The sequence below is a fragment of the Chlorocebus sabaeus genome, chromosome 2, assembly GCF_047675955.1.
Source record: "Chlorocebus sabaeus isolate Y175 chromosome 2, mChlSab1.0.hap1, whole genome shotgun sequence".
NCBI classification, from domain to species: Eukaryota; Metazoa; Chordata; class Mammalia; order Primates; family Cercopithecidae; genus Chlorocebus; species Chlorocebus sabaeus.
This window is the reverse complement of record NC_132905.1, coordinates 94,698,202-94,713,572: the sequence shown is the minus strand read 5'-3', so window position 1 is coordinate 94,713,572 and position 15,371 is coordinate 94,698,202. Positions and strand designations below refer to the sequence as shown.

Below are 15,371 nucleotides of genomic sequence, written 5' to 3'. Positions count from 1 at the left end.
TAGGCAATTTATATTTAATGTGATTGTCAATTTGGTTTAATTTAAATCTATCATCTTGCTAATTGCTCCTTTTTTCTATCCTCTGTTCCTTTATTTTTCTCTTTCTTGCCTTCTTTTGGATTAGTGGAGTATTTTTTAAATGGTCAATTTTATCTGCATTAAAGGATTAACATATAAGTTTTGTTTTTATTTTGCTTTGTAAGTGGTTGCTTTTAGAGTTTACAATGTCCATCTTCAAAGTAACATGGCTTACTTTAAAATAATATTATATCACTTACTTTATAGTAGAAGGACCTTACAACAGTACATTTTTATTTCCTCCTTCCTCCTGCCTTTGTGCTAGTATTGTTATTCATTTTTGTCTATATGTTACAAACCGCACAATGCATTATTATTGCTTTAACAGTAGTGTATCTTTTGATGATTTTTTAAAGTGAGAAAATATGATTTTATTTTCACCCACATGCTTAACATTTTTCTCACTCTTCGTTTCTTTATGAAGTCACAAATTTCCATCTGATATTATTTCTTTTCTTCCTGAAAGATTTTAACATTTTTTGTATTGCTAGTCTTCTGACAATGAATTCTCAGCTTTGGAATGTCTAGAAAGTTATTTTGTCTTTATGAAGTGTTTTTCTGCATATAGAGCTTTAGGTTGACAGTTTTTCTTTCTTTTTTTAAAAAAATATGCTTCACATTTCTCTCTCCTTGTCTTCTAGTTCGCATTGTTTCTGATGAGAAGTCTGCTGTCATTCTTTTTATTTCTCTAAATGTTACATGTATTTATTTTTTAATCTGGTTGTCTTTAAGTTTTTTTCTTTATGCTGAATTTGAACAATTTAATCGTGTCATGTTGTGGTTTTCTACGTGCTTCTGTTTGGTGTTTGTTGAATTTGATGAATAGTTGAGTTTCTAGTATTCATTAAAGTTTGAAACTTCTGTATATTAATTGTTCGATTTTTTCTCTGTATCTCATTTTCCTCCTAGAACTCCAACTATATGTATATTAGGCCAAATGATATTGGCCCACATCTCACCAGTTTTGTATTTATTGTTTTTAAGCCTTTTTACAATTTGTTTTTCTACTTGGGTAGTTTTAATTGCTCTGTTTTCTGGTTCATTGACAGTTTCTTCTGAAGGGTGTAATCTGCCATTAATCCTGTTTGTCTAATTTTCATTTCATATTTTACATTTTGAATTTCTAGAAGTTCCATTTGACTTTTATTTGCAGCTTGGCTCTTTGTATTTTCTCCATTTCTCTCATCAGTGAGCTCTTCCTTTTTCCTACTGTCTTGTATGTATTGACAGAATATTTATAAAAGTGATGTTAATATCCATGCCTGCAGATTCTATCATCTTTCATTTCTGTGTCTTTCTATGCAATAGTTTACTCCTAATAATACACCATATTTCCCTTACTGTGCCCAATTTTTATTGAATGACAGACATCGTAAATTTTATATCATTGATTGTTTTCTATTAATTATCATCAAAGTTTTGTTGTGCAGTTAAATTACTTAGACTCAGTTTGTTCCCTTCTAGGATCACTTTTAAATTTTGTTATGATTAATTTGGCCCTTGTGTCTGTGTGATGCACTTCTGAGTACTCGATCTGATGTTCCATTTATTAGAAGTTGTTTCTTCTTTTCCTGGTTGAAACATGAACTATTTTCTCCCCTGTGTGAGCTTCACAGATTTTCACCCGCTTCTTTCTGGTGTTCCTTATCCAACCTTGGTAGTTTTCTTACACACATGCAAATATCAACACACAGTTAAGGGCTCATCAATGGGAAGCTTCTTCGGCTCTCTGGAGCTCCCTCTCTATATAACTTCCTTCTTTCCACTTTGTAAATTCTAGCAGCCTTAGTCCCCGCAAGTGTCACACTTGGTCCCCCTAACCCCACAATATAACCAAGTTTTATTTACATTTCCTCCTTTTGGAATTATCTTAGAAACTCAGGAAGTAAGCTGGGGCACTCATAAGGTCCACTTTATTTGTTTCCTTCTTTCATGTTTTGTTGTTGTTATTGTTGTTCTGTACTGCCTGAGAGTTTAGTTAAGACATGGGGTAAATCCAGTTCTTGTATCTGTTTTTGTTTGTTCATTGTTTTATGATGGATAGAGACAGAATTTCATATTTCTAAGTGATGACAGTTGCAACATCATTTCAGGGCTTGGGAGTAGATAGAATAATTGAAATATATTAAAGTTAAAGGCAAAATTGCTATAACATATAAGCACATTTTTATAACCTGACTTGGAATCACTTCGTAGAAGCCTGGAATGCTTTCCAAGTCATTATGAGCCCATCATTTAACTGATTTGTGATTGCCTGATCCAGATGACACTGAATTTCTAAGCATTTATCCAAATAAAAAACCATTTTGGAGCCTCAGAATCAGCTAAATGTTATGCTTTCTAGATATGTTTACCTGAGGCTAAGTTATATTCCCTTTCATTTTGGAAGACCTTTACATAACCAGTTCATTTTAGTAAGCATACCCACTCACATATTCGTATGCAATCAATAAAGGTAATTTGAACCCAAATGGCATTTCCATTCAAAATGAATGTACCCAGTTTGCAAATTCGATAGCCTGTTTTAGTTCTCATGTTTTCTGACCTCTCTGAAGCAATTGACAGTGTTAAAAACTGTTGGTTAACATCCCAAAATGTCTTTTTGTTTCTAAGACATTACTCTCTAGGATTTGAGCTACTGATCTCCTAATTTCCTATTTATCTCCTTCATGATTCTTTTCCAGTGTCTTTAAACTCTTTAAATTTTTAATTGAAATGTTAAATACACACAAATCACTGTGTACACATGCAGGGTGCCCAGCACCCAGATCAAGAAAAAGAACATAGCCTGCACCTTGTACACCACCTCATGCCCCTTTCCATTCTCTACACCTGATCCCACCCCCATGGGCAACCTTTATTCTCACTCTCAACATCATAGATTAGTTTTTCCTATTTTGATGTTTGATATAAATGGAACAATACAATCCCTTTGGTGTCTTTTTGCTTTTCTTCACCATTATAGCTGTGTGATTTATAATATTTTATGTGCAGATTATTCATTGTTATTGGTATGTAGGGATTCAACGTGCCAGTATATCACAATATATCAATTTTATTATTGATTGGTATTTGGGAACTTTTCAGTTTGTGACTCTTACAACTAGTTGCTGCTGTAGATATTCCAGCATGGATTTTTTGGTGAACATATGCATGTGCTTTTGTCGTATAAATGCTTAGGAGTGAAATTATTGAGTCACAGTGCACAAATGTGTTCGCTTTATTAGAGGCTGATAATTTTCCACAATAACTTTACGGATTTACATTCCTACCTGCATTGTTTGAGGGTCTTCTTGCTCCACAGTCTTAAGACTCTGAATATATTCTGTCTTTTCCATTGTAGTTATTCTGGTGGATGTGTAGTAGTACCCAATTGTACTTTTAATTTGCTTTTTCTTGATGACCAATAGCAGTGAAGCACTTTTTAATGTGCTTATTTGGCCATTTATATATTGGCCTTTGTGAAGTGACTGTTCACAGCTTTTGTGCGTGTGTGTGTTTTGTTTTGTTTTTGTTTTGTTTTGTTTCCTTTTTTGGAGACAAGGTCTCACTATGTTGCTCAGGCTGGAGTGCAGTGGTGCGATCTCAGCTCACTGCAACTTCTGATTCCCAGGCTCAAGCAATACTCCCACCCCTGCCTCCTGAATAGCTGGGACTGCAGGAGCATGCCACCATGCCCAGCTAATTTTTGGTAGAGAGAGGTCTTGCTATGTTGCCCAGGCTGGACTTGAATTCCTGGGCTCAAGCGATCCATCCACCTCGGCCTCCAAAAGTGCTGGGATTACAGGCATGAGCTACTGCACCGGCACTTTTGTCCGTTTTTGTTGGACTATCTTTTTATATTAGTGTGTAGGAGTTCATTATGTATTTTGGGTACAAATCTTTAGTCAAATATTATTTTCCTACCTTATAAAGCACTACCTATCCCTGAGGATTTACTTCTGGTTTTTGTCTCTTCTTGTTCTTTACACCTGATATGGTTTGGCTGTGTTCCCACCCAAATCTCGTCTTGAATTCCCACATGTTTTGGGAGGGACCCAGTGAGAGGTAATTGAATCATGGGGGTAGGTCATTCCTGTGCTGTTCTCATGATAGTGAGTGTCACGAGATCTGACGGTTATTATAAGGGGAAGTTTTCCTGCACAAGTTCTCTCTCTTTGCCTGCTGCCAACCACGTAAGACGTGACTTGCTCCTCCTTGCCTTCTACCAGGATTGTGAGGCTTTCCCAGCCATGTGGAACTATAAGTTCAATTAAATCCCATTCTCTTGTAAATTGCCCAGTCTTGGGTATGCCTTTATTAGCAGTGTGAAAACAAACTAATACAACACTTTCTTGGAATATCTCACCCAGTGATAGACTTCCATTTCCCTGGCTGCCAAATCTGCCTCTAGGGTCTTGGACTGCTATTTCCAATTTGCTATTGGGTGGCCCAAGGGCAGTGCCCTCTTTACCTTAGTGAAACTGACATGTCGTTTCCTGTACCAACCAGCTCTGTCTTGTAGGCTCTCTTTGTAATAGTGTAACTGTGCAACTGGGCATGCAAGCAATTACATGTGCCTCGTATTGACTTTTTTATTTTCTTCACTCTTATTGCTCCCACATCCCTGCCCACCAATGCTGGTAGGATCATATCAGACATATCTATAATTAGGCCTTTTTTCTCCCTTCACACCACCAATGCCCAGCTGGCCTAGACCTCCAGCAGAGCAGTCTAGCCAGACTTTCTGCCTGCAGTCTTCTCTCCCTGTCTACTCAGAGTTTACTTTCTCCAACTTCAGTCTGGGAAATTGATTGTTCTTTGTCAAAACTTTCAATGACTCCCTACTTTTAAAAATAGCTTATTAAAATATAATGTATATACCATAAAAAGAATCCACTTAAAGCATACTGTTTAATGGTTTTTAGTATATTCACAGATATGGTGCCTTCACCACAGTCAATTTTAGCAGATTTTCATCACTTCAAAAGAAACCCTGTACCCTTTAGCTATCACCCTCCTATCCTGTCCCATTACCCCAGTCCTAACCATAGGTAAGCCACTGATTGACTTTATGTCTCTACAGAACGCCCTCTTCTGGACATTTCATATGAATGGAATCATATGTATGTGGCCTTTTGTTGCTGTAATCTAGGGTCATCCCCATTGTAGCTTGTGCCAGTGCTTCACTCCATTTTATTGCTGAGTGATATCCCATTGTATGGGTAAGCCACATTTTGCTTACCTATTCTTCAGGGGATAGACACATAGGCTGTTTCCACCATTGGCTATTATACATAATGCTGCTTTAAACATTTGCACACAGTTTTGTGTGGACATATGTTTTCATTTCTCTTGGGTATGTGCCTAATTGTCCTTATTGTCTGCAGGGCTAAGCTCATGCTTTTTAGCTTGGGACCCGACACTCTTTACAATCTTGACTTTATAATCAGCACCTGGAAGGTAACCTCTTGCAGGTCAGTGCCCTTCCACACTTTGGTTATTAGTGTGTCTGCTGGTCTTGGCACAGTGCCAGGTACATGATAGGTGCTGAAGAGTGTTTCCAAGATAAATGAATCTGAGGAACCTGTAGCTCCCTCTTCAAATCATGCAACACTTTTAACTGTGCATTGAATTTCCTGCTTCCCAGCACCTTTTTATTTCTCTCCTGACTGGGACAACTCAATGTCCTAATATTTTTTAAGACTTCTGCCTAGAATGTACTTTTCTTTCCTCCTCTGGAAAGTTGTTTCCATTTTTCCTAGGTCAGGTTAGTTTCTCTATCACTTATGCTCCTGTTGCATTTTGTGAATGTTTCTGTCACAACGTTCAGCAAATAGAATTATAATTGACCTCCTTACGTGAACTATAGTACCTTTCAGACTAAAATTTCCTGGACAGTAGTACCAGGACTTGTTCTATCTTGCATTACTGGGCGCTTCCACAAGACCTGGTACCTAGTAGGTGCTCAATAAATATTATTACATCAGTGAATGCTTGTGTCATTGTCTACTGCAAATTCCTCCCACATCTCCTCTTTTCACCCTGCCCTGTGTGAATCTTAAGAAAAGCTAAAATATTGACTTATTTTCTTTTTGGTGTAACATTCTTCTCTATGTTTGTCACTGGAGCCTTGGTTATGCCATCTGTTACAGCGATGTAAAATATTGAGAAGTCTGCAACTGAAGAAACAGTTCTCCAAGGTCCCTCCCCTTAGCTCCGTTAGTGTTGATACCCCAGGATTTTCAACCCTGAATTTCACAAGATTGTGCTGAATGTTTCATTTAGCTTTCTGTTCTGAACCCACGATTATTTTTTAGGAACTTTCACACACACACACACACACACACACACACACACAAATTCACATTAAGGTTGCCTCTGCCCTTACTGGAGGAAGCAAATGTTACTGTATTAAAGAGCAGGAGGCACTCTATAAAAAGAAGTGCTATTATTTAGGCAGATGGATGGTCCCTTAGATGGAAGAAACAAAAGCTGTTGGAATATAGTTTGGGTTTTCTTTTGCCTGTGGCCATATGATGTGTCTCTTAGAGAATGAGTTTATGTTACATTATTAAACCCAGTGGCATGAAGGAGAAAGACTAATGTAAGATTCTTTAAAAATATAAGGAGAAGTGACAGTAATCCCCTGTAGGTCGCTTATCTCTTTAACTACAAAGATTAAACATTTATTTATCATTTTTTTCCTGCAGTCATTTAAATAACTTCACAGGCTGGCTTGTGGAATGTGATTTTCAATAAGAAACTATACATTTAATTAAGCAATGTTTCTTGTATACATTTACATTTTTAAAGTCTTGCTATTCTTAACAAGACTGCTTTTAGGATACAAGAGGATAAATTCAAATATGACCAAATTTTGCTTAGTTCAAATTACCCACAGTCGGGTTGATAGAAGAATAATGTAGGGAAAAAAAATAAAAGAATCCTGGTGGAATTAATTAGCCTTGAAGAGTGACAGTTACCTCATTCCTAACAATATGTTTGGGGTAATGTCAGTTTCTTAGAAAGCTCAAATGTAAAATTACAGTGCTACTATCAGCATTTTTATTTGAGTTGAAAACTGCCATGTTGAACTATTAACTATGCTTCTGATCTGAGCCGATTTCTTAGTTAGCAATAATTTTCATATTCTGACTTATGAAGCATTGCTAAAGACTTTAGTTATGGTTGGGAGAGAAAACTATAAAACACTTATGACTTGATGAACACCCCTGCCTCTCTTCTCTGTGGGTAAGATCTATCACTTGTACAAAATGTATTTTTCTCTGCCACCTTTTGACGAATGGTGTTCACTGTGTTTCCCAGCTTAGCCATAGCCCCCACTGGCCCTGGAGGGCAAACTCTTGGTTTCTGCCAGCGATGGAGACCAAGAGAAAAAAGATGGATGATTCAAGTAAGATACCTGGAGGATGCTAAATCTCATGGACACAGCTTCCCCTGGATCTGACTTTCCAGAATACAGGCAGGCATATAATGAAACTAGTGTAGTGATGTGAAGAGGCCTCACCTATTCTTGTATGAGTGTGAAGAGTGAAACTTTCGCGAATTGTTGTCTTGGTTCATTTTCTGCTACTATAACAGAATACACAAACTGAGTAAATTATAAACAACAGAAGTTTATTTGGCTCATGGCTCTGGAGGCTGAGAAGTCCAAGGCCATCAGGTGAGGGTCATCCTGGGTGGAAGGATGGAAGACAGAAGCAAGTGCTCAGGATAGAAAGAAAATGGGGGCAGAATGTATTATTGTATAGGAGCTGACTCCTGTGATCATGACATTAATCCATTTATGAGGGCTCTGCCTCTTATGAGTCACCTTTTTGAGGTCCCACCTCCCAATACCATTACCCCGGCAGTTAAATTTCAACATGAGTTTTGGCAGGAACATTCAAATCGTGGTATTCTGCCCTGGCCTCCCGAAACTTCTAACATACAAAATGCATTCATTTCATCCTGGTACCCCAAAAGTCTTAACTAATTCCAGCATCAATTTGAAAGTCCAAAGTCTCACCTAAATCAGATATGAATGAGACTTAGGCATGATTCATCTAGAGGCAAATTCCCTCCAGCCTTGAGCTATGAATCAAAGCAAGCTATCTAATTCCAAAACTCAATGGTGAGATAGGCACAGGATGAACGTTCCCATTCCAAAAAGGAGAAAGAGGCAGGAAGAGGTGACAGGCTCCAAGGAAATCTAAAACCCAACAGAAAAAACAACCTTAAGTTTAAAGCTGGATAATAATCCCCTTTAATTCCATGTCCCTCACCCGGGGCACACTGGGATGGGGGATTGGGTCCCCAGGGCCTCAGGAAAAGCTGCTTTGATGGCTTTGTTGGGCTCTTGGGCTCAGTTCACCCAGAAGCTCTCATGGGTTGGAGTCTTGTGCCTTCAGCTCTCCCAGGCTGATGTTATGTGTTGGTAGCTCTACAATTCTGGGGTCTCAGGGCCAGCCCCACTTCCGTGACTCCACTAGGCATTACTCTAGTGGACAGTCTCTGCAGCAGCTCTGGCCCATTAGTTCTTCTCAGCACCGCCCTAATGGGGACTGTTTGTGCCAGCTCCCCCTCTAAAACAAGTCTCTGCCCAGGGCCCCAGGCTTTCTGGGAGGTCTTTGAAGTTTAAGTGGAGGAACCCATGCCCCACAGCTTTTGCATTCTGTGCACCTGCAGAATTAACACAACATGGATGCCACCAAAGTTTACGACTAGTATCTTCCAGAGCAGCAGGTTAAACCAGGCCTGGGACCACCTGAGTCATGGCTGGGGCGGCTGAGGAATACTTTGTCACAATGCAGGGGACAGGTCCCGACACAGCTCGGGTAGCAAGCCATGGAGAGTGCCCAGGCTTAGTTATTAGATCATCTAGTTATTAGATTAATGTCTCTTCTGCCTCCCCCTACTTCTTCCTTTATTGGGACAATCTAAAGTTGGTGCTTAGTGTTTAAATGACTGGTTACATGACCATTTAGTTGCTTAACAAGACGTAGTGCTAAAATGCATGAGCTCATTTCACGATACCAATTCTTGACCACCACATGCCATTCTCATAACTTTCCAACAGTTCTTCCTAATGAAGTTCTTTCTAGGCTATAGTAGCCCAGGAATCTCATTCCACTTGCCCCACCTCATCCCCACACCAACATACTTATTGATATATTTACTAAACTTAAAGAATGAAGTTGTGCCATGTGTACTGTAAGGTATATTTGTGCAAGGAGAGACAGCAATCCCTCCCATCTCTCTTTAATAAGGTTAGGGGTTAACCTTCTTGGTTTTACTAAATAGAAGTCTACATTCCATATAGGCACACGAGAGCAAGTTTTCCTAATGTAACTATGACTCAGCACACATCTCAAGGCCCTGCAGGATTCTGTGTCATTGACCACTGTGTTTATACTGATAAACTTTTCTATAATTGAAACCTTTGGCCCTGGTGATATTTCCATCCTATATGACACCAGTGAAAAGGAAGAGTTTTCATTGGTGCCATATATGGCCTATAACAGCCAGAGTGACCCTCAGATCTCATCCCAGTGGTGGACCTCTTAGGTAGATATCATTGGCCAACATCCCCAGGGAGGTGTTGGTCTTCGAGTGTGATATCATCCACGTTGTTATTTCTAGCATTGTTGAACAAGACACTTCTTGAGATGCACAGATTGACAATAGCTTTTGATGCTTACCCTCATCAAGGAGAAAGAGGGTCTTTTCAGGGGCCCCTCTACTTTGGGGACATCTATACTCTGTGGCTCTCACAGGGGAGCAGAATTCACATCAGTATGTAGGCCTTCCTGTTCATAATGGAAGGGGGCCACAATTTGTAAGCATCTCTCTATATCAGGACCTCTGCTAAAGGCTTTCGTCTGTACTCCCCACCTTCTCTCTTTCTCTCTTTCTCTCTGTCTCAACTTCTAACAGTCAGTTCCTAAACTAACTCCAATCTACTTAAAAGAGATGTAATTTTGTGAAATAGAAATTCCAAAAATACTTCAAAAGGTTACATTATGTTATCAACAGAAGTTTGATATACTACGTGAATTATGAGATGGAAAATGAAAAAATGGGGACAGTGAATGCACCAACTAACAATTACGAATCACACACAGCTTGCTAGGCATTAGGTTTAGGCCTGTGAGCTCACTGAATATGTGAAGTTTAAAAATCAAAATGTTTATATAATAGATAAATGTTAGATTTTTACATGAGTATGTTTTCATAAAACAAACTACATATTGTCACTGTCCAGATTCAATGGGTTCCCAAAAACATAACAGCCTGAAAGTCTTAGTTGTGTCATTGCCTTATTCAATGTAATAATTATTGCTTGTAAAAATGTTTTAATCCAGTGATAATCTAGATGTAGTACTTTCTTCCATCTTGGTGTATTTTATTTATTGCTCGTGCTATATTGGGGAGCTCATATGGGATGTTAGTTGGCACTTTCTGATCATTTTATTTAAAATAGAAAAACATCTCAGAAAGACATGGTTGTAGAGGGTAACTAGCAGAGCCTCAGTTGTTGTCTCATGTTGAGTTATCTGAAGGGAGATGCTCAGAGGAAGAGTTGCACGCAGAAGGCCTCCTGGGAGTGTGTTCTCAAGAGACACATCAGCAAGGATGTGAGGAAGGCAGAATGAGTGGAGGGAGAAGCTTCTCTGCAAAGTTCTGGCAATAGCCGTCTCAGGTGGGATGCACCTTCAGCATTGTTGCAACTTAACATGAGGGGGCCAGGCCTGTGGAGCCACCTTTGACCAGTCATTCCCTGCAGGCCTCAGACAAGGCAGTTCCCTGTAAGTGGGGCTGGTTCCCAGTGTGGGACTCAACAGAGGACCTGCTGTGGGGCAGGGTACATTGGCCCTAAAGGGGAAATATGGAGAGAGCCCCACAGTGTCCACTTCAAGTGGCAGCAGGAAAGGACGTGCTGTGAGTAGAGTCAACCACATCTATCCAGCCTTGTGCCAATGCTTGGATGCTGTGCTTCCTAACAGCAGGGTGGGGACTACCTGCTACCCTCACATTTAGTGAGCAGGCTAAATCTTATTATAGGGTGAGTCCAATCACCTTTGTAAATAGTGTTAATTTCTTCATCTCTTTCTTACCAAATCATGTCAATTAACTACAGGCAAAGTGAGGGGCACATGTATCTTATCTCACAGACTTAGTAGCAACCCCAGCACATAGCAGGAGCCTGTAACCCCTCAGCCCCACACCGTGGAGAAAGACTAAGTCTGGAAGCACAGGCCACAGACCCACTCTGTAGAGAGCTGCCTCTAATCCCCACCCAAATGAGGGGGACTGTTATGCCACATTTGGTTCTAAGATGAGGAAACATAAATCACAGAAGCCTTCATCAGAAAGACTGAATCTAGTTCTGCCACCTTCTAGCCCTGCGTTCTTGCTCAAGTGACTGTATCCTGTGTCCTTGGTCAAGTGACAGCCCTGTGAATCTGCATGTCATTGTCTGCAAAGTGGAGCCTTTGTTTACCTAGCAGAGCTGTTGTTCATCTCGAGTGTTATAAGATTGTCTGGTATGGAGTACTATGAAGCATCCAATAAATGTTATTCCCACCTCTGACCAGTGAAGTTCCTTTGAAATATCTGGGGCTTCTCTTCTTTCTTACAAATACGTAACTAGTTATATACCTGCTTTAGAAAGTCACAGAGAAGCTCAGATGGGTGACAAGTAGGCCTTCATTATATTTATAAATCTTTTGTTTAACTTGTAAATTCTGGAAGTAATGTTTTTATTTGTTCACATAACCAACACTCCAGAAAACCCTTGTTATTGGCCCTTACATGAATTAAAAAGCTAAATGTGTATGAACACTTTTGTTGTTATTTACTTGTAGAAGTGGAAAGAGAAACAATTTAAATGAAAAGAGCAGGAAAACAGTTCATAAGAATATGCATAAATTGTGCATTCACTGATATTTACTTGTGAAGTCTGTATAGAACCATGGAATTATGTAGATGATGTATAAGAGAATGAAACAGTTATAAAAATGGTACATTTTATGTATGTACACTTTAACATGATATAATTATATAGATAAGGCATGGAGGCAGGTGGACCAGAAGGGAAATGTAAAACTCAAAACAGACACTGTAGGCTGGTGGAGTTGAGTCATGCTTTTGTCAGAATTCTCTTTATTGTTATGTCCTATTTTAAATAAAAAAGTGCATTGTTGATTTGACATTCTATTTTCTGATAATAGTGCTTTTTTAACATGGTTTACTCTGCAAAGAACCTAAATTTACAAGAAAAAGACAACCCCATCAAAAAGTGGGCAAAGGATGTGAATAGAAACTTCTCAAAAGAAGACATTTACGCAGCCAACAAACATGAAAAAAAGCTCATCATCACTGGTCATTAGAGAAATGCAAATCAAAGCCACAATGAGATACCATCTCCTGCCAGTTAGAATGGCTATCATTAAAAAGTCTGGAAACAACAGATGCTGGAGAGGATGTGGAGAAATAGGAATGCTTTAACAGTGTTGGTGGGAGTGTAAATTAGTTCAACCACTGTGGAAGACAGTGTAGTGATTCCTCAAGGATCTAGAACCAGAAATACCATTTGACCCAGCAATCCCATTACTGGGTATATAGCCAAAGGATTATAAATCATTCTATAAAGACACATGCACATGTATATTTATTGCGGCACTATTCACAATAGCACTTGGAACCAACCCAAATGCCCATCAATGATAGGCTGGATAAAGAAAATGTGGCACATATGCACCATGGAATACTATGCACCCATAAAAAGGATGAGTTCATGTCCTTTGCAGTGACATGGATGAAGCTGGAAACCATCGTTCTCAGCAAACTAACACAAGAACAGAAAACCAAACACCGCATGTTCTCACTCATCAGTGACAGTTGAAGAATGAGAACACATGGACACAGGGAGGGGAACATCACACACCAGGGCTTGTTGGGGGAGGGATAGCATTAGGAGAAATACCTAGTGTAGATGATGGGTTGATGGGTGCAGCAAACCACCATGGCACGTGTATACCTATGTAACAAAACTGCACATTCTGCACATGTATCCCAGAACTTAAAGTATAATAAAAAATAATAAAATGCTTCACATGTGATTTTCAATTTTAATTAAAAATGTGACTAATTTTATTTCATAATAACCCTCAGTATACCTAGTAATGAGAGCGATTTGATCCCAGCAACAAGATCTAGGCATTCATACATTCAGCTTCCCTTTTACTGAGAGCCCAGTGAGAGCTGGGCGCTATGCTCCAGGTAATAGTGGGAGTAAATCAAGACCTTGTCCTCATGAGGCTTATCTCTAGTGGCAGAAGATAGACAATAAGTGAATACAAGCTATATAATACACAGTCCAATCATGGCCAGTGTGGGGACAAAACAGGGCTTGGAGCATGAGGCAAAAAACCAATCTATTTAAAAATTAGCATCCAGGATAACTTAACAGTTTGTGTACAAAATGTGAAATTAGGATGGCGCCTTATTTTTTAGCATCAGCCTGTCTGCTCATAACATTTTGAGAAAATTTGAGTTATTTGGTTTTATTTGAGCCTGAGCCTCATGATTAATTTTCAAGATAACTTTCTGAGGCCAGACATTGAACTGCAAATGTCAAAGGCATGTTTTACTTACCCATGGATCCCTGTGTTGTCTTCTTGCAGTTTTCAGTGAAGACCTACACTCCAGCCTCTACTTTGTCAATGCATCTCTGCAAGAGGTAGTGTTTGCCAGCACCACGGGGACTCTGGTGCCCTGCCCCGCAGCAGGCATCCCTCCTGTGACTCTCAGATGGTACCTAGCCACGGGCGAGGAGATCTACGATGTCCCCGGGATCCGCCACGTCCACCCCAACGGCACTCTCCAAATTTTCCCCTTCCCTCCTTCAAGCTTCAGTACCTTAATCCATGATAATACTTATTATTGCACAGCTGAAAATCCTTCAGGGAAAATTAGAAGTCAGGATGTCCACATCAAGGCTGGTGAGTACAGCTCTGGGCTTTGTTTTTTCTGTGCCTGCTTGGGGTGGGAGGACAATGACAATGACAAATAGCAAACTGCCATTGCAGCAGAGAACTTATGAAAACCCCATCATCAGTTCATTCTGACCTTGCTGATGACTTCTTTAAGATCTCCTTGTTTAGATTTCAGAGTGCCTTACATTGTTGGAACTAAACCTTGAAAGCAGCGATTAGCAAGTTGGCAAGTTCTAACATCCCACCCTCCTTATATTTTGTCTAATTTGATACTCTAATTCAAATTTTCAGCGTCTCAAATCCAATGTGTTTGTTTCCACCCCTCCTTTTCCCCCCTTGCCCTTCTCCTACCCCATCCTAGGGGAGGAGAAAGAGAGAAAAAATATGACAAATGGTTGAGCTGGAATAAAACCATAGCATCAAGATGTACTGTTATGGAAACAGAATCAATCTAATATCCTTGCTTTCCTTGTGAAATAGAAAGGCTATTTTAACATTTTTGACTGTATCACATGTTGCTGAAATGTTGTTGGTGCATAAATCCTGAATGGGCTATGTTCCTTTTAACAACATATTGTGTCTTTTTTTAATCACCAATGCTACAAGTCAACCCAGGAAAGAATACTGCCTGAGATACACAGACATCAAAGGCTATATATACAGGACAGATTGTGTGGTTCTATAGATTTAACAAAGCCCTGCAAAACAAACTCACAGCTAGACTCCTGTTAGCAAACAGCATTTTAATTTTTTTAAGTCTAGCTCTGAAATACTTGTGTAGACTGACATCATATAATAACAGGGCAAAGAGAATGTGACTTTGATTTTTTTCTTATACACCAGGTAGCTGGGGGAGCTTTGCAATAATTTCTTCAGTAAGTGAGTAGGTGCTGGTAGAAGACATCACAACATGAGAAAAATATGAGGTGTTTCTGAATCCCTGCATATGATCTCTTTGATGTAAGCCATCAAACATTAGACGATGACTCATGCTGCTAGCTAGTCATTTTCCCAACTATATTTTGATCTCTGTGACATGCTCATGAATTCCAAAACCTGCATGAGGATTCACATAAGGAAGAACAAAAAAAGATTGTCTTTAATCAAGATATATGAAAATTTGATGTGTCAAATAATTACAATAAAGCAAATGCAATTTGTATAGGGACCTCTAAACCTGACAAACAGGGAGATATAGTGAATGACTTTTACTGGGAAGACTGCACATTTTAATGATGTGTTATAAAAGCGTATTTATAATCTACAAAACACCACTTATAGGGAAACCTGGAATTTCAAACAACTATATCT

At 39.2% G+C, this 15,371-nt stretch overlaps 1 protein-coding gene across 1 annotated transcript in view; it reads left to right on the top strand.

Annotated features, from left to right (window-relative positions):
• DSCAM (DS cell adhesion molecule) overlaps positions 1 to 15,371 on the top strand; it is an 812,825-nt gene that overhangs the window by 130,448 nt on the left and 667,006 nt on the right. The window contains exon 2 of the mRNA XM_037985374.2: positions 13,749 to 14,066. Coding sequence (XP_037841302.1) covers positions 13,749 to 14,066 — 318 coding nt within the window. The remainder of the gene's footprint in view (positions 1 to 13,748; positions 14,067 to 15,371) is intronic.